This window comes from Oncorhynchus keta, chromosome 34 (genome assembly GCF_023373465.1).
Source record: "Oncorhynchus keta strain PuntledgeMale-10-30-2019 chromosome 34, Oket_V2, whole genome shotgun sequence".
Taxonomy (NCBI): Eukaryota; Metazoa; Chordata; class Actinopteri; order Salmoniformes; family Salmonidae; genus Oncorhynchus; species Oncorhynchus keta.
In genome coordinates, this window is record NC_068454.1 from 46,449,761 (window position 1) to 46,476,514 (window position 26,754).

At 43.1% G+C, this 26,754-nt stretch overlaps 1 protein-coding gene across 1 annotated transcript in view; it reads right to left on the reverse strand.

Annotated features, from left to right (window-relative positions):
• Positions 1-1,749: 1,749 nt before the first annotated feature.
• LOC118367563 (dynein axonemal heavy chain 7-like) overlaps positions 1,750-26,754 on the reverse strand; it is a 238,437-nt gene continuing 213,432 nt past the window's right edge. Inside the window, 4 exon segments of the mRNA XM_052493948.1 lie at positions 1,750-2,787; positions 13,168-13,271; positions 13,996-14,173; positions 21,874-22,026. Coding sequence (XP_052349908.1) covers positions 2,581-2,787; positions 13,168-13,271; positions 13,996-14,173; positions 21,874-22,026 — 642 coding nt within the window. The 3' untranslated portion in view covers positions 1,750-2,580.

Genomic DNA, 26,754 nt, shown 5'->3' on the forward strand with positions numbered 1-26,754 from the left:
CTGAGCCACAGAAGGACCACCATCAAGGCAAAGGGTGGCTACTTTGAAGAATCTCAAATATATTTAGATTTGTTTAACACCTTGTTGGTTACTATATGATTCCATATGTGTTATTTCATAGTTTTGATGTCTTCGGTATTATTCTACAATGTAGAAAATTGTACGAATAAAGAAAAACCCTTGAATGAGTAGGTGTGTCCAAACTTTTGACTGGTACTATATTATTTATACTCCGGACTCCGACATTGGTCCACCTAATATTTATATCTTTCTTAATTCCATTATTTTACTTTTAGACCTGTGTGTATTGTTGTGAGTTGTTAGATATTAGTTTGACCAATCAAATCAACTTTGAAAAACATCTGATGTGAAAAGATCTAATGTGATTGGTCAAAAGACCAATTAGTCTGAGAAAAAAATCAGAATTGGGCTGCCTGTATAAATGCAACCTTAGGGACATAACATGGGCAGTTTGAGCTACCAGGAAGTGACGTTGCAAACTAGTTGCAAAATTGCTGCCACCTCTCATTGAGTTACTCAAGTCAAAGGCCGAATGGGTTACTGCAGGCTGCCATTATCTTTCTCTTGTGTGTGATTTAAAAAAAAATCAGTTCAAGGACATACAGTACATCTGGTGCATTCGAAGCAATTATTGGTTCCATGATTGTTTTTGAAAAATTATTTTATTTACATGAAGATTTTTCCATTCACTATAATGGGGGGATCCTATTTTCTGATAACATCTTCTGCCATACTGAGGTCGGCTTTAAACCTTTTAGTCCCAGGGTCCTTAGATTACTGATAAGCTTTGTGGGCACTATGGTGTTGAACGCTGGGCTGTAGTCAATGAAAAGCATTGGTGTTCCTTTTGTCCAGGTGGGAAAGGGCAGTGTGGAGTGCGATTGAGATTGCGTCATCTGTGGATCTGTTGGGGCGGTATGCGAATTGGAGTGATCCAATTCACACGACCCTGCCTCACACAGGAAGCGGCGCAGGTCCTAATCCAGGCACTTGTCATCTCCCGTCTGGATTACTGCAACTCGCTGTTGGCTGGGCTCCCTGCCTGTGCCATTAAACCCCTACAACTCATCCAGAACGCCGCAGCCCGTCTGGTGTTCAACCTTCCCATGTTCTCTCACGTCACCCCGCTCCTCCGCTCTCTCCACTGGCTTCCAGTTGAAGCTCGCATCCGCTACAAGACCATGGTGCTTGCCTACGGAGCTGTGAGGGGAACGGCACCTCAGTACCTCCAGGCTCTGATCAGGCCCTACACCCAAACAAGGGCACTGCGTTCATCCACCTCTGGCCTGCTCGCCTCCCTACCACTGAGGAAGTACAGTTCCCGCTCAGCCCAGTCAAAACTGTTCGCTGCTCTGGCCCCCAATGGTGGAACAAACTCCCTCACGACGCCAGGACAGCGGAGTCAATCACCACCTTCCGGAGACACCTGAAACCCCACCTCTTTAAGGAATACCTAGGATAGGATAAAGTAATCCTTCTCACCCCCCTTAAAAGATTTAGATGCACTATTGTAAAGTGGCTGTTCCACTGGATGTCATAAGGAGAATGCACCAAGTCGCTCTGGATAAGAGCGTCTGCTAAATGACTTAAATGTAAATGGAGTGGGTCTAGGGTTTCCGGGCATGATGATGTTGATGTGAGCCAAGTCATTTTTTATGATTATTACTCATTTCACGTGATTGGTGATTCATTTATGTTTGTCTCTCATTAGAATAGATAGACTAGAAATGTTTTAACAATTTCATTTTTAATGTGAAATTATCCCTGTTGCACACAACAATCTTCCCTTCATCCCTTGTCACAACGGGAGTTATGGTTGATTTACATTTTTTTTTACTTCAATCCTGTTACTTTAATTGGCACCTACTATAGTATATTTTCTTAATTTAAACTCTTGAGATTGGAAAACATGTTTTTTTTATGGATTTGAACTGTTTTTTTTGTTACCAAATTACCTTAGCAAAAAAGGCACTCTAGTGGTGAAATGACCCATCTCTGATCACATTTGATTCTGCAGCGCTGCCCTCAGAACAAGATAGAATAAGAACAATCTGTGTTTGTATCTGTCATTGGAGAATTTGAAACAAAATTTGATAAGTTTAAAGAAGGTTTTGTTGCTCTAAAATGTTGCTCTATGTACAGATATATCATAGAAATTAAGAATTATTGTGAAAATGTAATGGGAATCATTGTTGGCAGACTAATCAAAATGTTGAAACACTCAGCTGCTGAGCAATCAGCTGTGTCGAATTTTAAGATTTTACGGCTGATGTTCAATTATGTAATACAAGGCTTTGGAAACTTGCAAAGGTTCAATGTCCAGTGCTTGTGGGTATAGAGGCGCTGCATCTATGAGGTTTTGGGCTCATCCTCATCACTTGTGCTTTTGTATATGCTTCCGTAGCCCATCAAAGTAAAATATCATTACAAATTATTCTCAGCAATACATTCATGAAGCACTGTGTGGGAAAAGAAAACAAGCCAGAGAACATCCTTTTCATAACTCTTCTTACATAAAACTGGATAAATAGTAGATGCAAAACAGAGCATAGGGGAAGTCTATGCATTGAGCTGGCAAAGCAGCGCCACCCCTCGTCTGATCCAGTGCTCGGCGGGCACGTCCGAGTTGAGCGCCATGGCGATTACGTAGTTGGTGGAGTGGCCAGTGGTGGAGAGTGTGCCGCGGCGCTCGCCAGTCTTGTAGACGGGGGAGAGGTAGCACATACGCTGGGGGATGTCCTGCCTTTTAATGGGTTTCAGCCACATCTGGGGGGCAGGAGAGGGAAGAATGGATGGAGGAAAAGAATGGAGAGAGAGGGTACAGGCAGAGAGGGGGATGATGTCCACATGAGGATTAGGCAAGAAGACAATGACGAGGAGAAAAGACAAGGGGGGATAATGGTTTTAGGAAATGGAATGGAGAATGGATGTGAGGAAGAAAGTTGGGACAACATCAGAGAATTAAACAATTAAAACAGTTGGAAATTTGGTGACATAACATTTGATACAATAGTAGTGAGAGAATGAGTCCCTCAGGTACATTAGCAGGTCTGGTAAAACAAAAAGGGATAAACTGGGACACTCAACTTCTCACAAAAGTGAGTTTGTGAAATCCTCATCCAATTTGATAGCAGGAGCTGCTGGATAGATTTGCATTTCAAATCTGACAGTGTTGTGTTTTCCCCCACAAATAATAAACACATTTTTAATAAAGTTCCGCTGTTGTCAAAACAAATTTTGATAATAAGATTGCCCTGAAATGTCGGAATATTAAAAAGAAAATGCTTGTGCATTATTCAACAGCCGGCATTGTGAGGGTAAAGAAGAAGAGGGGGGGAAAAACAACTGAGAAAACGTACAAAGCAATCAGTTATACTTTGTCTGGGAGCTTCTTGCAGGAATCTGCCACTAGCAATCTATTTTAATGTCTTACTTAATACACTATTCATACACCATATCAAGTTGTAATTAAGAACCTTGCTAGAAAACTAGGGGAGGATAAGAGAGGACAAACTTTGTTATTCCGCTTGCCATGTTTGGGCTGAAATTGATGCGGCTGGGTGAGGCCCTGAGATAGAGCTTTGAACACAAAGCTGGAAACAATCTCCTGGGTTGAACAACGGAGCAGAATTTTTTATTCTGCCGTTTGTTGTTGATTGTACTCTCCTTGGCACCTACAGGGTATTGTAGTCTGAAAAAAGAGCTGCCTCATAGGAGTTAAGACACAGAATATAGCTAGAATCTGCTCAGTTGTACTACAGTTGGGTCCACTGATACGTGGGAAGATATTATCCCTCTCTCTCCATGCCCGGTGGAATTAATGGGAAAAGAATACATTAATCTTTATCCTCTGAAACCACTGTGAGGCTTATGTAAGTATAACGCTATGCATCGAGGGAAGATGGAGACCCAGTAGATACTGAATAATTTGGAACAAACATCATCAGGATCTTAACACTTAGGCCAGGATTCAAACACACCGCACTGTACCACAAAAAGCTTAACTAAATCATTCTCTCTACTATTATTCTAACATTTCACATTCTTAAAACAAAGTGGTGATCCAAACGGACCCAAGACAGGGAAGTGTTACTAGGATTAAACGTCAGGAATTGTGAAAAACTGAGTTTAAATGTATTTGGGTCAGGTGTATGTAAACTTCCGACTTTAACTGTATTTTACCCTATGACAATGTCAGTATTCAACAAATTATTGTTCATGTATACCCTTTAATCATAAATCATTCGTGGTCCTTCGGTAGCTCAGTTGGTAGAGCATGGCGCTTGTAACGCCAGGGTAGTGGGTTCGATTCCCGGGACCACCCATACGTAGAATGTATGCACACATGACTGTAAGTCGCTTTGGATAAAAGCGTCTGCTAAATGGCATATATTATATTATTATATATTATTAGAAAGCTTAGATTCACAGCTATCCATCAGACACATGTTCAGATCGAATTAAGTTGGTGCCGAAAGACATGGCAGCTCTGCCTCTAGTTCCTAAGCAACCTTGCAGTATTTTTTATTATTATTTTGTGTTATTTCTTACACTATTAGCCCAGAACGTTTTTTTTGTGTGATTACATATAGCTGGGAAATAACTTTTTATTTTATTTTACGCCCTTTTCTCCCCATTTTCGAGGGGTATCCAATTGCTAGTAGTTACTATCTTGTCTCATCGCTACAACTCCCGTACAGGCTCGGGAGAGACGAAGGTCGAAAGCCATGCATCATCCGAAACACAACCCAACCAAGCCGTACTGCTTCTTTAACACAGTGCGCATCCAACCCGGAAGCCAGCTGCACCAATGTGTCGGAGGAAACACCGTGCACCTGGCAACCTGGTTAGCGTGCACTGCCCCCAGCCCGCCACAGAAATCACTGGTGCGCGATGAGACAAGGATACCCCTACCTGCCAAACCCTCCCTAACCCGGATGACGCTTGGCCAATTGTGTGTCGCCCCACGGACCTCCAGGTCACGGCCGGCTGCGACAGAGCCTGGGCGCAAATCCAGAGTCTCTGGTGGCACAGCTAGCACCTAGACCACTGCGCCACCCGGGAGGCCAAAATAACTTTTGGATATTAGAGCGGCAGTAACTGACTAGCATTCTGACCAGGAGTATGACTTTCCAGAATTGGATCCTTTGTTCGTACCTCCCAAGGCAATTGAACTTATCCCAGAGGCTACTGTAAGATGGCGCCGGCTGAGAAGAGGTATTTGGAGTGGACTTTAAGTTTGACTCAGGAGGCATGCACACCATCTACAGCTTCCGGATATATTACTCACTAAATTTCACTCCCTGGACAGTAAAGTAGACGAGCTCAGGGAGAGGATCTCCTTCCATAGAGACAGCGCAGACAAGAATAAAAAAACTCTCCGGGAAGAAGAAAGGCGTGGTGTATGTTTCATGATTAACTACTCGTGATTGTAATAACATACCGGAACTCAAGTCCTTTTGTTCACCCAACCTAGAAGACCTCACAATCAAATGCCGACCATATTACCTCCCAAGGGAATTATCTTCGGTTATAGTCACAGCCGTGTATATTCCCCCTCAAGCCGATACCACAATGGACCTCAAGGAACTACACTGGACTTTGTACAAACTGGAAACCACATATCCTGAGGCAGCATTTATTATATCTGGGGACATTAACAAAGCAAATATGAGGACAAAGCTACCCAAATTCTATAAACACATTTCCTGTAGTACTCATGCTTCAAAAACTCTCGTACACTGTTCCTCTCCCTTCTGGGATGGCTACAGGGCCCACCCCCGCCCTCCCTTCGGGAATAAAATCACGACTCCATTCTTCTCCTCACTTCCTTTAGGCAAAAACTCAAACAGGAAGTACCTGTGCTAAGGTCTATTCAACATTGGTACGACCAATCGTACTCCATGCTTCAAGATGGTTTTGATCAAGCGGACTGGGATATGTTCAGGGTTGTCTCTGTGAATAACATTTACGTATACACTGACACAGTGACTGAGTTCATCAGGAAGTGAGTAGGGGATGTTGTTCCCACTGTGACAAAAAACGTGGATAGATGTCAGCATTCGCAAAAAACTGAAAGTGCAAACCACTGCATTTACCATGGCAAGGTGACTGGGAATATGGTTGAAAACAGTGCAGTTATACCCTCCAGAAGGCAATCAAACAGACAAAACGCAAGTACAGAGACAAAAATGAGTGCAATTCAATGGCTCAGACATATGTGGCAGGGACTCCAGACAATCATGGATTACAAAGGGAAAGACAGCCACGTTGCGGAAAAAGAAGTCTTGCTCCCGGACAAGCTAAACACCTTCTTTGCCCGCTTTGACGATAACTCAGTTCCACTGACACAGGCCACTCACGAGGACCGTAGGCTCTGGTTCTTCATGGCAAATGTGAGTAAGGCATTTAATAAGCATGTTAACCCTTGCAGGGTTGCTAGCCCAGATGGCTAGCACTAAATTGAACGAGAACTAAATTGCCATGTAGCACTCAATTCTGTAAACAAGGAAGTGCTTTGAGAGGATAGTTAAGGATCATATCACCTGCACCTTACCTGACCACCCCTAGACCCACTTCAATTTGCATACGGCCTCAATAGATCCACAGACGAAGCAATTGCCATAGCACTGCACACTGTCCTACCCCACCTGGACAAGAGTAATACCTATGTAAGAATGCTGTTCATTTACTACAGATCAGCCTTTAAGACCATTGTACCCTCCAAGCTGATCATTAATCACGGGGCCCTGGGTCTGAACCCTGCCCTGTACAACTGAGTCCTGGACTTCCTGACTGGCCGCCCACAGATGGTGACGGTAGGAAACAAGATCTCCACTACGCTGATCCTCAACACAGGGGCCCCACAATAACCTGTCATTGTCAACAAAATGAAGGAGCTGATCGTGGACTTCAGGAGATAGCAGAGGCAGCATGCCCCCATCCATATTGATGGGGCCACAGTGGACAAAGTGAAAAGCTTTAAGTTCCTCAGCGTACACATCACTGACAATCTGAAATGGTCCACCCACACAGTGCCTCTTCAACTTCAGGAGGCTGAAGAATTTTGGCTTAGCCCCTAAGACCCTCAAACTTTTACAGATGCACCATTGAGAGCATCCTGTCGGGCTATATCACCGCCTGGTACGACAACTGCACCGCCCACAACCGCTGGGCTCTCCAGAGGGTGGTGCGGTCTGTCCAACGCATCAACGGGGGCACACTACCTGCCCTTCAGGACACCTACAGCACCCGATGTCCCAGGAATGGCAAAAAGATAATTAACGACATCAACCATCCGAGACACGGCCTGTTCATCCCGCGAGGTCAGTACAGGTGCATCAAAGCTGGTACCGAGATACTGAAAAACAGCTTCTATCTCAAGGCCATCAGACTGTTAAATAGCCCTCACTAGCCGGCCTCCACCAAGTACCCTGGCAGGTAGGAGCGTAGGGCCAGTAACCGAAAGGTTGCTGGATCGAATCCCCAAGCTGACAAGTCAAAAATCTGTAGTTCACCCCCTGAGCAAGGCAGTTAACCCACTGTTCGCCAGGCGCAGATGATGTGGATGTCGATTAAGACGGCCTCCTGCACCTCTCTGATTCAGAGGATGCGGAAGACACATTTCAGTTGAATGCATTCAGTTGTACAACTGACTAGTTATCTCCCTTTCCCCTTAACTTACTCACTGTCACTAGCCGACCACCACCCGGTTACTCAACCCTGCATCTTTGAGGCTGCTGCCCTATGTACAGAGACATTGAATCACTGGTCACTTTAACAATGTTTACACACTGTTTTACTAATTTCATTTGTATATACTGTTTTCTAGTCAATGCCATCCTATTCAACTATTGCTGTATATACAGATATACTAAATATTCTATCCGCATCCTGTCCATAATGTCTATACATCCCATCACATATATATATTCCGGACATTGCTTGTCCTAAAATGTATATATTTCTAATTTCCATTCTTTTACTTTTAGATCTGTGTGTATTGCTGTGAATTGTTAGATATTACTGCAATGCTGGAGCTAGGAACACAAGCATTTCACTACATCCACAATAACATCTGCTAAATATGTGTATGCGACCAATAAAATTTGATTTAATTCTAGACATTTTCAGGTTAACAGAACATTCACCTTTGACCTCTTGGGTGCATATCAGAATTACCTGTATACATTACTTTAAAAAGGAAACCTAGATATATTTGAAACGTTGACAAGTGTTTCTGAAAGTTCATGAAATTACCTTTCAAATTATATATAATATGTAACTTATGTATAAGGTTTTCATCAAGGATCTTGCTGTACATTATTCTGTTCATCTATCCCTCGATCCTGACTAGTCTCCCAGTCCCGCCCGCTGAAAAACATCCCCACAGCATGATGCTGCCAACACCATGCTTCACTGTAGGGATGGTGCAAAGATTCCTCCAGATGTGACACTTGGCATTCAGGCCAAAGAATTCAATCTTGGATTCATCCGACCAGAGAATCTTGTTTCTCATGGTCTGAGAGTCCTTTAGGTGCCATTTGGCAAACTCCAAGCGGGCTGTCATGGACCTTTTACTGAAGAGAGGCTTCCGTCTGGCCACTCTACCATAAAGGTCTGATTGTTGGAGTGCTGCAGAGATAGTTGAGATAACAATCCAAATAATGTTTTTCATGAAATATGATGATATTTGGATGAAACCAGATCGAAGTATGAAAAATAACTGTTGCTTCTACATTGATAAAGTTTTATCATAAAGTTACTGGTTCCCACTCCAATGTCAAACACTTGGATTCAGGTGGGATTAATAAAGGAATAGGGTGACATCACCATACATTATAATATACCAATGGTAGCATTATATTTACTTATTTGCTAATGTCAGAGAAGGCATGATTGCAAAAGGGCATAGTTTATATAGCTAGATAGCTACTCTACTGGTGACAAAATGTTACTGTGTCAGCAAATATCATTAAACGTTTACAATATTAATCTATGTTTCCCCTTCAATCTGTGTCTGGTGTTACTGGTTAGCAAGGTCTTCAGCCAGGTCTTCAGCCAGCATGGAACAAAAAGGGGGAAAGGGTCATTTTAAATAATTTCACCATTCAAATAATATAAAACGTAGCCACTGACTAGTGGTAGTTAGACACTTGTAATGCTTATCTATCATCCCATCTGGCAGTGCCTGTCTTTACGGCATCAAGCCAGCTATGTTTGCCAGCTAGCCTAGTTGAAAATATTTTGCTGCGTTCCCTGTCCTTGTCGACAACAACTCCATTCAGATTAAACAACAGCCTACCACTTTTGTTGGTCAACAATAACAACAAATGGCATGCATGAAACATGTGCAGGCAAAACGGTATGTCTTTTATGTGGCACACATTATAAAAACTACATTCAAAGTTTGTTGTTTTATTAAATTAAGAATTTATAACATCATGGCATATCCCTGTGTCATGCCCTGACCTTAGAGAGACTTTTTATTCTCTATTTTGGTTAGGTCAGGGTGCCAGCTCCCTGCGCTTACCGTGCTAAGGTTGTCATCTCTCCAGGAGCTGTTGTGCCAGCACTATGTTCCAGACATCCAGTGCGCCTCCACAGCCCAGTACGTCCTGTGCCTGCTCCACGCACCAGGCCTCCTGTGCGTCTCCCCAGCCCGGTTCGTCCTGTGCCAGATTCACGCTCCAGGCCTCCTGTGTGTCTCCCCAGTACGGTACGCACTGTGCCAGCTCCACGCTCCAGGTCCCCAGCGACAGTCTGCAGTCCAGAGCCTCCAGCGACAGTCTGCAGTCCAGAGCCTCCAGCGACAGTCGGCGATCTGGAGCCTCCAGCGACGGTTCCCAGTCCGGAGACTCCAGCGACGGTTCCCAGTCCGGAGCCTCCAGCGATGGTTCCCAGTCCGGAGCCTCCAGCGATGGTTCCCAGTCCGGAGCCGCCAGCGATGATCCATGGCCCGAAGCCTCCAGCGATGATCCATGACCCGGAGCCGCCAGCGATGATCCATGGCCCAGAGCCTCCATCGACGATCCATGGGTTCCCAGTCCAGAGCCTTCTGCGAGGGTTCCCAGTCCAGAGTCTTCAGCGATGGTTCCCAATCCGGACTCCCCGGCGGCGATCTACGGTCCGGAGTCCCCGGCGACGATCTACGGTCCGGTTCCTCCGGCGACGATCCACGGTCCGGTTCCACATAAGCGGAGGGATCCGTGAGCGTAGCGGGGTCGACATCCCGAACCGGAGCGCTGCCGAGGCTAGATGCCCTTCCGGACCCTCCCCCATAGAGTCAGGTTTTGCGGCCTGAGTCCGCACCTTTGGAGGGGGGGTACCATCACGCCCTGACCTTAGAGAGCCTTTTTATTCTTTATTTTGGTTAGGTTAGGGTGTGACTAGGGTGGGTACTCTAGTTTTTTTTATTTCTATGTTGGCCTGGTATGGTTCCCAATCAGAGGCAACTGTCTATCGTTGTCTCTGATTGGGGATCATATTTAGGCAACTTTTTCCCACTGGGTTTTTGTGGGATCTTGTCTATGTATATTTGCCTGCGAGCAATACATTAGCTTCATGTTTCATTTAGCACTTTATTGTTTTCTGTGAGTTTCATTTAAATAAACATGTGGAACTCTACGCATGCTGCGCCTAGGTCCGACAATCTTTACATCAACGATTGTGACACCCTGCGTGTAGCAATGTCACATAGATCATTCATTTAATTGAGAGAAAGCCTTTTAATTGTTAAAATAGGCCTATGATTTCTTCTCCTAAAAAATCTATACTCTTCCCAGAATTAGAATATTAACGTCCGTTCGAATATTTGAAAAACCGTGCCCATCCCTAATGCATTTACATTAGTATAAAAGGATAGGTAAAATCTGATTTTTGATTTGTCATTATGGTTCATCATGGTAATGTCTTTGATGACCATAAAACATTTCAAGTTAATAGGCCATTGTGAAATAAATGAATTATTTATTTAAGGATTTAAATGAACAAGTAAAATCTGAAATCCTTGAGGCAAATTTGCTCAGCATGAAGAAATGGACATTACATACAATGTTGCTATAGGTGAAACGTGGCAATGGATACAGTTGAAGTCGGAAGTTTACATACACTTAGGTTGGAGTCATTAAAACTAGTTTTTCAACCACTCCACAAAGTTCTTGTTAACAAACTATAGTTTTGGCAAGTCAGTTAGGACATCTACTTTGTGCATGACACAAGTAATTTTTCCAACAATTGTTAACAGACAGATTATTTCACTTATAATTCACTGTATCACAATTCCAGTGGGTCAGAAGTTGACATACACTTAAGTTGACTGTGCTTCTAAACAGCTGTCACGGCTTTTGAAGGTTCTGATAGACTAATTGACATCATTCGAGTCAATTGGAGGTGTACCTGTGGATGTATTTCAAAGCCTACCTTCAAACTCAGTACCTCTTTGCTTGACATCATGGGAAAATCAAAAGAAATCAGCCATGACCTAAAAAAAAAAGTGTAGACCTCCACAAGTCTGGTTCATCCTTGGGAGAAATTTCCAAACGCCTGAAGGTACCACGTTCATCTGCACAAACAATAGTACGCAAGTATAAACACCATGGGACAACACAGCCGTCATACCGCTCAGGAAGGAGACATGTTCTGTCTCCTAGATATTAATGTACTTTGGTGCAAAAAGTGCAAATCAATCTTAGAACAACAGCAAAGGACCTTGTGAAGATGTTGGAGGAAACAGATACAAAGTATCAACATCCACAGTAAAACGAGTCCTGTATCGACATAACCTGAAAGGCCGCTCAGCAAGGAAGAAGCCACTGATCCAAAACCACCATAAAAAAGCCAGACTACGGTTTGCAACTGGACATGGGTACAAAAATCATACTTTTTGGAGAAATGTCCTCTGGTCGGATGAAACAAAAAATAGAAGAACACCATCCCAAACGTGAAGCACAGGGGTGGCAGCATCATGTTGTGGGGGTGCTTTGCTGCAGGAGGGACTGGTGCACTTCAAACAATAGATGGCTTCATGAGGCAGGAAAATTATGTGGACATATTGAAGCAACATCTCAAGACATCAGTCAGGAAGTTAAAGCTTGGTCGCAAATGGGTCTTCCAAATGGACAATGACCCCAAGCATACTTCCAAAGTTGTGGCAAAATGGCTTATGGACAACAAAGTCAAGGTATTGGAGAGGCCATCACAAAGCCTTGACCTCAATCTTATAGAAAATGTCTTGGCAGAACTGAAAAGGCGTGTGTGAGCAAGGAGGCCTACAAACCAGACTTAGTTTCACCAGCTCTGTCAGGAGGAATGGGCCAAAATTCACCCAACTTATTGTGGGAAGCTTGTGGAAGGCTACCCGAAACGTTTGACCCAAGTTAAACAATTTAAAGGCAATGCCAGCAAATACTAATTGAGTGTACATAAACTTCTGACCCACTGGGAATGTGATGAAAGAAATAAAAGCTGAAATAAATCATTCTTTCTACTATTATTCTGACGTTTCACATTCTTAAAATAAAGTGTTGATCCTAACTGACCAAAGACAGGGAATTTTTACTAGGATTAAATGTCAGGAATTGTGAAAAACGGAGTTGAAATGTATTTGTCTAAGGTGTATGTAAACTTCCAACTTCAACTCTATGAGGGTTTACGTTAGACTGCTTATAACACTGAACCTATAGGTCAATCGGCACCATACTTTTTGACCAAGTTACTCATGGCCTCCAGTTTCTGTGTGCCAAATTAGAAAAAAAGTTACCAGTATATTCTTGAGTTATTTGACTATGTCAAAGAAAAACAAATCTAAGAATAACAATAGGTTTTGCTTCGCTGTGAACCACTAAAAATAGTTTAAGATGATCTTTCACGCAGGAATGACAAGTCATTTGGCGGCAGGGTAGCCTAGTGGTTAGAGTGTTGGACTAGTAACCGGAAGGTTGCAAGTTCAAATCCCTGAGCTGACAAGGTACAAATCTGTCGTTCTGCCCCTGAACATGCAGTCAATCCACTGTTCCTAGGCAGTCATTGAAAATAAGAATTTGTTCTTAACTGACTTGCCTAGTTAAATAAAGGTAAAATAAATAAATGTTTGTTGCAAATTTGCATGTGTATTGCTTAAGGTGTAAGTTGTGATGAGTCACTCACCACAGGCATGGCGTCATGTAGCACTTTGGGGTAGGACTCAGCCAAGAGCTTGGTCTTTCTGTCCCAACGTGCACAGTCAAGGTAGAGCCCATAAATGTACACACCTGAGAAACACACATACAATCAGATACATGATACCTAGCACGATGCCTTGCACACCACCTGATGACGCACGCATGCACACACACACCAGAGTACAATTTCAGCATGATGCATAATTTTAATATTGTACTCGAGTGTAACTGTGTCCTCCAATCTTGAAGCCAGTAGCATCATGGCAAATTGATGAAAGAGCAGCAGGGGACTGATGGAGAGGTTGCAGTACAAAATGATACAAAATGTTTTGAACACATTTCTAACAAATTCAATGGCTTATTTCACATGAATTTAAATAATTTCCTTTGAGAGGGTGATGCAGGGCTGGGGACAGAGGGGAGCGTCCCTCTTTCTCTCTCCGTATCGATTTATTTTCTCTCTTATTCTCCAATCATTACCTTCCTCTCTTTCTTTACATACTCTCTCTCTAGTCTCTTGCTACCCACCATTCGCGCTAACCTTTACCTTTCAGACTCTCTCTCCATCACCTTTCTCTCTCCCTTCCCACTTGCCCTCTCTAAAACTGCTCTGGATGTGATCAGGACAAACTGGAAAAGCAGGATTTTGGCTCAGGAATAGGTCAGTTTCAATGAATGGAGGAGTGTGTCAGAAAAGCAGGATTTCCTGATTAATCAGGAGACATCACATCCCTCATCTCTTTCTCTACTTAACCCTTTTACTTCTACCCGCCCTCTCTCACCCTTCCATCCCTCCACCCTCTGTCTGTCTCACCGTCTTCGGGGGGCTGGCGATACTCCTTGTCATCCAGCACCTCAAAGTCGAAGCCCAGCAAGTCGATGGGGATGGTGTGTTTGCGGGCATAGTTCTGCTGGCCTCCAGTCAGGAAGGCCTGGGTGAAGAAGAAGCCTGACATCCAGAATACTGCCGGAGTCCCGTGTTCATACCAGTCCTGCAGAGGGATGAATGGAGCACAGCACAAAGGCTTAATGCAAAGGCAAACTAAGGTCGGCGGCAATTAAAGGTTGATACTTTGCAAGTGCAGTATGAAAGTTTACCTACCCCCTCATGAGGTAAAGGTTTTCTGTAAAAAACAATGAAGGCAGACTGAAGGTCAGAAACAGCCTTGTCAACAGGAGCAACACAATATCCAACAGTCACCCCCTGCTAATAGTCAAAGTTTAAAGTACACTACTTGACCAAAAGTACGTGGACATGTGCTCGTCGAAATATCAATCTGTCACCCTCTGATCTGTTTCACCTGTCCTTGTGCTCGTCTCCACCCCCCTCCAGGTGTTCCCCATTATCCCATGTGTATTTATATCTGTGTTTTCTGTCTCTGTTGCTAGTTATTCTTGTTTGTTCAAGCCTACCAGCATTTTGTCTCAGCTCCTAATTTTCCCTAATCTCAATTTTTCTCGTCCTCCTGGTTTTTGACCTTTGCTTGTCCTGACTCTGTACCCGCCAGCATGACCTGAGCCTGCCGGCAGTCCTGTACCTTTGCTCCACTTCTGGATCACCGACCTCTGCCTGACCTGACCCTGCCTGCCGTCCTGTACCTTGGCCTCTGCTCTGGATTATCGAGCCCTGCCTGCCTTGACCTGTCGTTTGCCTGCCCCGTGGTTACAATAAACACTTGCACTTGGGTCTTACCTTGAAACCTGATACATTACCACCGTCACTGGAACTAAGGGGCCTAGCCCAAACCATGAAAAACAGCCCTAGACCATTATTCCTCCTCCACCAAACTTTACAGTATGTATTGGGACAGGTAGCATTCTCCTGGAATCCGCCAAACCCAGATTCGTCAGTCAGCCTGCCAAATGGTGACGAGTGATTGATCACTCCAGAGCATGCGTTTCCAACGCTCCAGAGTCCAATGGCAGTGAGCTTAAAACCACTCCAGCGGATGCTTGACATTGTGCATGGTGATCTTAGGCTTGTGTGCGGCTGCTCTGCCATGGACAGCTCCCGGCGAACAGTTATTGTAATGAAGTTGGGAACTCGGTAGTGAAATGCTTACTTACACACCCTTAACCAACAATGCAGTTGGTAAGAGATAAGAGCAGCAGAAAAATAACATTAGCCGGGCTATATACAGGGGATACCGGTAGCGTCAATGTGCAGGGGCACCGGTGTTGGGGTAATATGTACATGTAGGAAAAGTTATTAAAGTGAATATGCATAGATAATAATAGAGAGTAGCAGCAGCGTAGGGGGGAGGGGGTTCATGCAAATAGTCATTTGATTAGATGTTCAGGAGTTTTATGGCTTGGGGTAGTACCGCTTGTCATGCGGTAGCAGAGAGAGCAATCTATGGCTAGGGTGGCTGGAGTCTTTGACAATTTTTAGGGTCTTCCTCTGACACCGCCTGGTATAGAGGTCCTGGATGGCAGAAAGCTTGGCCCCAGCGAAGTACTGGGTCGTACCCACCACCCTCTGTAGTGCCTTGCGGTCGGAGGCTGAGCAGTTGCCATACCAGGTGGTGAAAAGGCGGGCCGAACACGTCCCCATTAATATCGATGGGGCTGTAGTGGAGCAGGTCGAGAGTTTCAAGTTCCTTGGTGTCCACATCACCAATGAACTGTCATGGTCCAAACACACCAAGACAGTCGTGAAGAGGGCACGACAAAACCTTTTGATCCTCAAAAGGTTCTACAGCTGCACCATCAAGAGTATTGCTTCACCGCCTGATATGGCAACTGCTCGACATCTGACCCTAAGGTGCTACAGAGGGCAGTGCGAATAGCCCAGTACATCACTGGGGCAACGCTTCCTGCCATCCCGGACCTATACAATAGGCGGTGTCATGACGTTGGCCTGTTGGGGAACGTTTATGACCCCCATAAATACCTTTGCCCTTTTCTTTCTCTCTACTTTATAGAGTTGACTATTAAAGCCTTTGTAACGATATGAATAGTGGAGAATCTGGTGTCTTTAGGAGAAGTGGGAAAGCCCTTTTCCTCCTCCTGTACGATATGAATAGTGGCCAAGTGATGTCTTTGAAAATAATGACAAGCCCTTTTCCTCCTCCTGAATATGAATCTCAGATCAGTGGTGTCTTTGTAATGACAAGAGACATTCCTGATTGATATGAAGGATGACAAACTGTGTCTTTAGGAGAAGTCATCAAGCCTAGTTATCAGATTCCATGGAATTGAATAGTGGAGTAAATGTCTTTAAATAATGACAAGCCCTTTTCCTCCTCCTGTACGATATGAATAGTGGAGTAGAGTGATGTCTTTAGGAGAAGTTGACAAGCCCTTTTCCTCCTCCTGTAAGATAAATGAATAGTGGAGAAGTGAGTTTGTCATAGATGAAACTCGGGCTCCCAGAGGCCTTGTCCTCTGAACTGAACAGACTTTGGTAAACTGGTAAACGTTGTGTGTGTTAAACATACCCTTCTTTTTACCACTATTTACACCCTGCTAACTCAACGGAAAATGCACTTTCTGTGAATAAGAGTTCAAAGTTCCTACCAAGTTTGTCCTTTTAGGCTTGTGCTATATTCTGGCTGGTCAAAATCATCCTTAACGAAATTAGCATTTCGTTGTTATTATCAAAGTAGGACCGTCGACACGCCGAACAGAAAGATGCATTTTGACGGGTTCAAATAGTGGTAAAAGAATATGTTTCATAGCCAAAGTCTGTTCAAACGGGGCCTCTAGTGAGCAAAAGTTTCTCTATGACAAACTGTTCTTCATGTAAAGAAGAACATTTAATCTTTTTCACAAATAGTTTCATATTTAAACATTTAAGTTGCACAACAATTCCATGTGAATCTGATAACTAAATGTGGACTTTGGAAAGATACAGTTTGTCATCCTGTCATCAATCATGTCTAAGACAACAACTGATCTACTACCAACGCATATTTTCAAACCAGTTTACCACCAGAGACTTTCTTCAGGGACAAGTCAAGATACAACCAACCTATTGAAGCGCAGCTCAGAGTAAATATTCCTTGCATTTTCTTTTTCCAAATGGGCGGTTATTTAGAATGCATAAGATTCTGTATTTACGACAGCATAGCTTCTCCCTTTGTTACTCAGTCTTCCCCGTCTTTCATTCAAAACCCAACCCCCTCTCTTTGTGTAACCAGCCGTCATATCTGTTCTGTCCGCTAGGGAATATTTTCCTTTATGACATCATTTGTAATCAATGTACGATGTAATTCTGTGTGATTATTTATGTATTTAGTAAATAAAAAATGTAACCAAATGTTGTATTGCTGATTCAACTTGTTCGCCAGGGTTCGTGAAGATAACCAAGAATTTACAACTTTCAGATGAGACTGAATAAAGTGACGATTAAATATTGACTGCTACTGATGTGAAAGATTACTAGGCCTTTAAGAGTTTGTTCGGAAGATAACAGCTCTATAAACATTATTTTGTGGTGCCCCGACATTCTAGTTAATTACATTTACCTGATTAGCTTAACCCGTTACTCCTACCCCCTACTTTTTCGAACATTCTGTTAAAAATCGCACAACATTTCAGCGCCCTGCTACTCATGCCAGGAATATAGTATATGCATATGATTAGTATGTGTGGATAGAAAACACTCAGACGTTTATAAAACTGGTTAAATCACGGCTGTGACTATAACAGAACGTGCGTTTCATCGAAAAGCGCAGGAAAATCTGATCACTGAAAATGCGAAAATATATCCATGCGCCACTAGAACCCATTGTTGAATGTGAACCACATTAAATGGGGCCGAGGTTGCAATACCTACAGCTTCCACACAATGTCAACAGTCTTGTCATTTGCCTAAGATTTGTTTCTTGGTCAAACGGACACAAGGTAGCGCCTTTCTTCCGGTCTCCGACCGGATATTTTGGTTGAGATTTACCCGGACATTATTTCCAGACGTACAGCTATAGAATATACATCGCCTCGTGATCAATTTGATCGCTTATTAACGTTTACTAATACCTAAAGTTGTATTACAAAAGTATTTCGAAGTGTTTTGTGAAAGTTTATAGTCGACTTTTTTAATTAAAAAAAATGACGTTACGTTATAAAACGCTATTTTTTTCCTTGATCACAGTCTTCATAGATCGATATCTAGGCTATATGTGGACCGATTTAATCGAAAAAAAGACCCAATAGTGATGTTTATGGGACATCTAGGGGTGCCAACAAAGAAGATGGTCAAAGGTAATGAATGTTTTATATTTTATTTGTGCGTTTTGTGTAGCGCCGACTATGCTAATTATTTTGTTTACGTCCCCTGCGGGTCTTTTGGGGTGTTACATGCTATCAGATAATAGCTTCTCATGCTTTCGCCAAAAAGCATTTAAAAAATCTGACTTGTTGCCTGGATTAACAACGAGTGTAGCTTTAATTCAGTACCCTGCATGTGTATTTTAATGAACGTTTGAGTTTTAACGAGTGCTATTAGCATTTAGCGTAGTGCATTTGCATTTCCAGATGTCTAGATGGGACGCCTGCGTGTCGGGTAGGAGCAAGAGGTTAATCAGGTAATATTAATTACAGAGAAATAATTTTATAGAATAGCATGTCATATCACTTAATCTGGCATAGCCAAAGACATGACAGCGGTGTCAGAGGAAAGCCCATAAAATTGTCAGAGACTCCAGTCACCCAAGTTATAGACTGTTTTCTCCGCAACCACACGGCAAGCAGAACTGGAGAGCCAAGTTAAGGACCAAAAAGCTCCTCAACAGCTTCTGGCTCCTCAACCTCCAACCTCCAAGCTTTAAGCCGGCTGAACAATTAATAAAATCGCCACTGGACAATTTACATTGACCTTTTAGTACCCTTTTAGTACACTGCTGCGACTTGTTGTTTATTATCTATGCATAGTCACTTCACCCCCACCTACACGCACAAATGACCTCAACTAACTTGTACCCCCGCACACTGTAGCAGTAGTGGTGCCCCTTGTATATAGCCTCGTTATTCTTATTGAGTTACTTTTTATTATTATTTTTTGTCATGAGTGAACAGGGAGTACAGGAGGGGACTGAGCTTGCACCCCTGAGGGGCCCCCGTGTTGAGGATCAGTGTGGCCAATGTGTTGTTACCTACCCTTACCACCTGGGGGCGACCCGTCAGGATGTCCAGCATCCAGTTGCAGAGGGAGGTGTTTAGTCCTAGGGTTCTTAGCTTAGTGATGAGCTTTGAGGGCACTATGGTGTTGAATGCTGAACTGTAGTGAATGAATAGCATTCTCACATAGGTGTTCCTTTTGTCCAGGTGGGAAAGGGCAGTGTGGAGTGAAATAGAGATCGCATCATCTGTGGATCTGCTGGGGCGTTATGCGAATTGGAGTGGGTCTAGGGTTTCTGGGATAATGGTGTTGATGTGAGCCATAATCAGCCTTTCAAAGCATTTCATGGCTACAGACGTGAGTGCCTGTCGTTAGTCATTTAAGCAGGTTACCTTAGTGTTATTGGGCATAAGGACTATGGTAGTCTGCTTGAAACATATTGGTATTAAAGACACAGACAGGGAGAGGTTGAAAATGTCAGTGAAGACACTTGCCTGTTGGTCAGCGCATGCTTAGAGTACACAGCCTTGCGACCTTGTGGGCTTGTGACTGTTGACCGGTTTAAAGGTCTTACTCACATTGGCTGCGGAGAGCGTGATCACAGTCATCTGGAACAGCTGACGCTCTCATGCATGTTTCAGTGTTACTTGTCTTGAAGCGAGCATAGAAGTTACTTAGCACATCTGGTAGGCTCGTGTCACTGGGTAGCTCTTGGCTGTGACTCCCTTTGTGGTCTGTAATAGTTTGCAAGCCCTGCCACAACCGACGAGCGAGGGGCCATTGTAGTACGATTCGATCTTATTCCTGTATTGGAGCTTTGCCTGTTCGATAGCTTGTCAGAGGGCATAGCTGGATTTCTTATAAGCGCCCGGATTCGTATCCCGCTCCTTGAAAGTGGCAGCTTGGTGAGGATGTTGCCTGTAATCCATGGCTTCTGGTTGAGATATGTAGGTACGGTCACTGTGGGGACAGCATCGTCGATGCACTTATTGATGATGCCCGTGACTGAGGTGGTATACTCCTCAATGACATTTGACAAATCCCGGAACATATTCAAAGGCTGTGCTAAAAAAAACAGTCCTATAGCGTAGCATTCATGTAATTTGACCACTTCTGTATTGAGCAAGTCACTGGTACTTCCTGCTTTAGTTTTAGCTTGTAAGCAGGAATCAGGAGGATAAAATGATGGTAAGATATGCCAAATGGAGCGTGAGGGAGAGCTTTGTGTCTCTGTGTGAGGAGTAAAGGTGGTAGAGAGTTTGTAGAAATTAGGTAAAAAGGATTTAAGTTTCCCTGCATTAAAGTCCCCGACCACTAGGAGCGCCGCTTCTTGTTTGCTCATGGCCTTATACAGCTAGTTGAGTGCGGTCTTAGTGCCAGCGTCGGTTTGTGGTGGTAAATAGACGGCTATGAAAAATATAGATTAAAAATATACTGGTAGATAGTGTGGTCTACAGCTTAACATGAGGTACTCAAATCAAAATCAAATTTTATTTGTCACATACACATGGTTAGCAGATGTTAACCTGTTACTCCTACCCCCTACTTTTTCGAACATTCTGTTAAAAATCGTGCAACATTTCAGTGCCCTGCTGCTCATGCCAGGAATATAGTATATGCATATGATTAGTATGTGTAGATAGAAAACACTCAGACGTTTATAAAACTGGTTAAATCACGGCTGTGACTATAACAGAACGTGCGTTTCATCGAAAAGTGCAGGAAAACCTGATCACTGAAAATAGAAATAAATATCCTTGCGCTACTTCCAGGAATTGTTCAAAGTGAACCGAATTAAATGAGGCCGAGGTTGCAGTGCCTACAGCTTCCACACGATGTCTAGAGTCTTGTCATTTGATTCAGCTTTGATTCTTGGTCAAACCGAATCAAGGGAACCGATTCCCTCCGGTCTCCGACCGGATGTTTTGGTCGAGCTCTCCAGACATTTTTTCGAGACGGACAACCTATAGAATTTACATCGCCTCCTGATGAATTTTATCGCTTAATAAGGTGTACTAATACCTAAAGTTCCATTACAAAAGTATTTCGAAGTGTTTTGTGAAAGTTTATCGTCGACCTTTTGAATTAAAAAAAATGACATTACGTTATGAAACGCAATTTTTTTCCGTTTATCACACAGTCTTCATAGATCGATATCTAGGCTATATATGGACCGATTTAATCGAAAAAAAGACCCAATAGTGATTATGGGACATCTAGGAGTGCCAACAAAGAAGATGGTCAAAGGTAATGAATGTTTTATATTTTATTGTGCGGTTTGTGTAGCGCCGAATATGCTAATTATTTTGTTTACGTCCCCTGCGGGTCTTTTGGGGTGTTACATGCTATCAGATAATAGCTTCTCATGCTTTCGCCGAAAAGCATTTTAAAAATCTGACTTGTTGCCTGGATTCACAACGAGTGTAGCTTTAATTGAATACCCTGCATGTGTATTTTAATGAACGTTTGAGTTTTAACTAATACTATTAGCCTTTAGCGTAGAGCATTTGCATTTCCAGAGCTCTAGATGGGACGCCTGCGTGCCAGGTAGGAGCAAGAGGTTAAAATGGCAGCCATCCCCTCCGGCGCCATTCTTCACTACCTAGGGGAAACTTCACACGGAGCATGTACCTGTAGGAACTTCAGTCTATCCAGGAAGTCATTGACGTAGCTGCCCAGGGGTTTGAGGCTGGGGTAGGACTTCTTTATCCACATGCCAGGGATACGACCTTTCAGAATGCTGTTCACCACCTCCTCCAGCTCACCAGACATCACCACCAGGCCCTGACACACACACACACACACACACACACACACACACACACACACACACACACACACACACACACACACACACACACACACACACACACACACACACACACACACACACACACACACACACACACACACACACACACACACACACACACACACACACACACACACAGTTAAGACAAGAGGTATAGCAATACATTGCAGATATTTTATTTTTTATTGAACTTGGCAAGTCAGTTAAGAACAAATTCTTATTTACAATGATAGCCTACATCAGCCAAACCCAGAAGGTCGCTGGTCTAATTGTGCGCCGCCATATGGGACTCCCAATCACGGCCAGTTGTGGTACAGTCTGGATTCAAACCAGGGTGTCTATAGTGACCCCTCTAGCACTGAGATGCCTTGCCTTAGACCGCTGCGCCACTCGGGAGTTATAGTGGGCTAGCCTATATTATACATAAATCATAATACCCATACATACTGTATACACAAAGCGAAACACTCATTTCTTAAAGTCCTATGTATAGTAGGTATGCTGAACAGTGAACACTATAGCCCATCTCAGATCCAGGAAGAAGAGAGTCCCAGACTGTGGAGTGTAGCGGCCAGGAAGAGATCCAGGCTTGTCCGTTTAGAACATCTCTCCAGAGATGTGACAGCCAAATAACGGGTACTTGAGAAAGGCTACGCAAGAGGCTCCACTCCACCCAATCACTGTCATCTCCCAATAACCCTACTCATCGACCCGTTTCTGCTTTAACCCCACAGGACTGGAGCTTCATCTGAATAGTCGACTCGCTAAGACAGGGACTTAGTTCAAAACCTCTACCAAACAGATTATAAGGGTAACACACTCAGTGTGGGAACTCTACAGTGACAGAACTCTAAAGAGGCTCCCTAGAGCTAGTGTTTGTCTCTGAAGCGATTACTAGGGCACACTTAGACACAGAGGGTGCCCTCTTGAGTACCGACCTCAGTGCTGAGGCATTCACACAGAGTAGGATCTAGGCAGAGATGAGTTCAGCGCTTGAATAGAAGACTGAAGAAGACTAAATGTGTTCTCTCATGGGATGTATTGGCTCCATTGTTTATATTTTTCCTGTTTACGTTTATGTTGTTGGATTAGGCTTTGAGGGTATAGATCATGGAGTATGAGAGTCGCTTTAATCTAGTGAATTTATCATTTCAGGAACTTTAGTCGACAGGAATCGAATGCTTTTGAGCCCAGCTCTGCTTTTCAGTGGGGTAAAACAGTGGCTAGCCCTTCGCATTCAAAATATACTTCTCATCAAGTCCATTTGAACCAGCGCACTTAGAACAAGCCGTATTCATGGGTTGCACCTCCATCACTCAGTCGCATCTTGCCACTGTTATGAAGATTCTAAATTCCGACGTCTCAGCCATCGTGACTCCCACAATTATTGTTTTGTCTAAATACGATGGCATTGCTAAAGTAGACAAATAATTAGTAGGAAACATTATGATGTCGCCAAATCTACTGGCTAGCAATGCTAACATAATTAGCTAGAAATGCTTAAGTTAACTAACGTTAAGTCCAGTACTCTCCCCTCACTCTTAGCTAGTTAGCTAACGTTATACTACATCTAAAAGCTCTTTCTCGCAAGTCAGTTTTTTCGTCCGAATACTTCGAAAGCATGAGAATGGCCGCTGCAGCAGCGTTTGTGACGTTATGTAGATTATCCGGAAAAGTGGGGGAGAAAAAGCAACAGACTTGGTGCATCAAAATCAGAGTCTATCTTTTTCAGAATTTGGAAAAGTCAGGTTGCAAGTCACATCATCTCAGTCAAATTGAAGCTGCTTTTGTCATATGTTCGAGAATTCTAAACTCACCCTGTCATCTGCTGCGTTAGATTAATTCACTAATTATTTGTCTATCCAATCATTTGGTTATTGTCAGGGGTGCAACTGGGGACTAATCACTGGGGACGGGGAGGTCATGTCACCCCACATCCTGAAATTGCACTTTTGTACCCCCGGTTTTATCATTGCAATGTGATACAAAAAGCGTCAACGGTGCACTTTAGGATGCAGATGCCTCAGTGGTTGGGTGGCTGTTTGAAGTTTTGGGCCAGATTTAGGACCATGCGGACACCACAGAGCAGGCAAACAGGCTGTGTGAAAGGCAAAGCTTCTGTAAGGCTGGCTGAACCAGCACGGGAGAGTTGAACTGATGAAGCTGCAATCAGTGTGTTGCCCTCTTTCTCTGAGTTGTAAAAGCAAGCAGAGCAGAAACTGGCTACTCTTTAGTTGACTGATGTAGCTGGCAAGGTAATTGCTGTTTAACTTGACAGAAAAAAACGAAACTAGTGTTTATTCCCAGTGTTGAGCTATTAGCTAGTATAACTGACATGTAACGTTAGCTACGGTTCCATCCCCTCTCGACTGAGGTGAATTAATTAGCTACCTAGTAGCTACCACAGCCAGTTCAGCTCAAGCCTCTGTCAGATAGTAATAATAGCCACCTTATATCGCTATCTAACAGCTGTTGTTTGTATGGAAATGTTTTGTAGCCTTTGTTTTGTCCCGTTTCAATAGAAGTAAATTAACCTGGCTAGCTTTCGCAAATTGATGACCCATTAGAAAGAGAACTGGCCAAACGTTTGCTAAAGTTAGCTTTTAGTTTTTTCCTCAATCACACTAGATCTGAATGAAATGATGAAACCAGCAGCCAAAATATATAATTTTTGGTTCCGTGCATTACGAGTTTGTATTAGTCAATATAGCAATGTAACATTATTGAACTGTCAGCTTCCTTAGCTAATTCCCTACTTTTCACACAAACACAGCAATAAACAGCTAATCAGGCTTCACTGTCATGGTGCACAGTCAGTACACAACACATTATGCTCATCATGTCTTAGCAGGATATGTTGTTGACAGGTGTCTTAAAGCTACAGTCTGGGATCTGGTAATAATGGTCATTTAAATGATTGAACCACTAATTCTATTCTTTGATAATATAATGTATAAATGAACACCAAGGTCATTTTTTGTCATGCCTCATCTTAGGAGGATTAGATGGTGACAGGGGTCTCAGCAGGGTCAAGCAACCAAGAAGGACAATTCTGTGACGAAGCTGAGGTGATTTTTTTGCAGATACAACAATATATTCTCTGTGCAGCAAACACTGGACAAGCCAGATGCTTCAAGATTGAAACTATTTTTAAGGTAGCCTGACAAACCTCAAGTTGATTTCCAAACTGTATCAAGAGAGGCTTTTCCCAATATCTCAAAACATGTAAAATCAAAATGTGAGGAAGACCTGGTAGAAGCTATTGATGACGATGAATGGATACAGATACCGTATGTTTGAATGCCCAGTCATGTTCATATAATCTCAGACATAAATTACTGCAGTTTAAGACCATCCATACAACGTACTATATGACAGGGAAACTGAATTACATGCACTCAGAAATGTAATTCCTCTGCTGGAGGTGTAAAACATAAACAGGGATATATTTGCATATGTTATGGTCTTGTGAAGGCTAGCTGAATTCTGGCAAAGAGGATCTCAGTAACTCCCTTCTCCCTTTTTTTGTTTGCTTGAAAATGTTGATATTGGAGACTGTTATCAGAAGAAACTGTGTAACCTAGCGTTTACAAGGGCTAAGAAATGCATTGCCATTAATTGGAAGGTTGGTTATCCTCCCACAATGTCACAATGGATGGCAGAAATGTCAAGTTAAAGTATATTTGATGTATTACAATATTATGGCTATACTGTAACTGTCATATGGTCTGGATGCCTTATATGGAATACTGTACAACAAAAGGAGTCTGTATTGAAAACATGGCCATTTCAGGGGAGAAACCTATTTAGGCAATCCCTAGCTGCTGGGCTGCTCAGTCACTCTGGCCTTAGCCTAACACACCTGAAACCAATAATGACTGCTTGACAAAGATCCTGAAGCTGAGTGCAGTGTTTTGGTTTGGGGCGCTGCAGGACGTTGGACCCCTAGGGGCAGGACTGGGCGATCCAGCTACCTTATGTGCAAGTAAAAAGGGGTCAACAGTACTATTACACCTATGATATGAATTACTTTGGGAAAGTGAAGCATTTTCTCTTCTTTTGGCTCTATACTCCAAAAGTTTGGATTTTAAAACAAACAATGACTATGAAGTTAAAGTATAGACTGCCAGCTTTCAGTTGAGGGTATTCATCCATATCAGGTGAACCGTTTAGAAATTACAGCACTTTTTGAACATTGTCCTCCATTTTAGGGGAGCAAAAGTATTGGGAAAAATTCACCTGTATGTGCATTAGGTAGTAAAAAGTATTTGGTCCCACATTCATAGCATGTAATGACTACACCAACTACAAATTTGTTGGATGCATTTGCTGTTTGTTTTGGTTGTGTTTCAGATTATTTTCAGCCCAATAGAAATGAATAGTAAATAATTCGGAATAATTATGAGTGAGAAAGTTAGACGCATGAATATCAAACCAAGACATGCCAACCTCTCACCATTACACTAACAGCGGAGCATTTTTTGGGGGGGGTATGATATTTGTGCGTATATAAGTGTTCACTAATCATTACTCACGATTCATTCAGGATTATCATAATCATGGTAACATCCACATTCATGTAGAAGTGTTTACAATAAGAGTGTCCAATATTAGATTGGGTAGAAATGCTGGAAATGAGCTTAAGATGCCCAGAAATTCTGAGGGAGGACCCCCCGACAGGTTATGATGGCAAGCAGTTG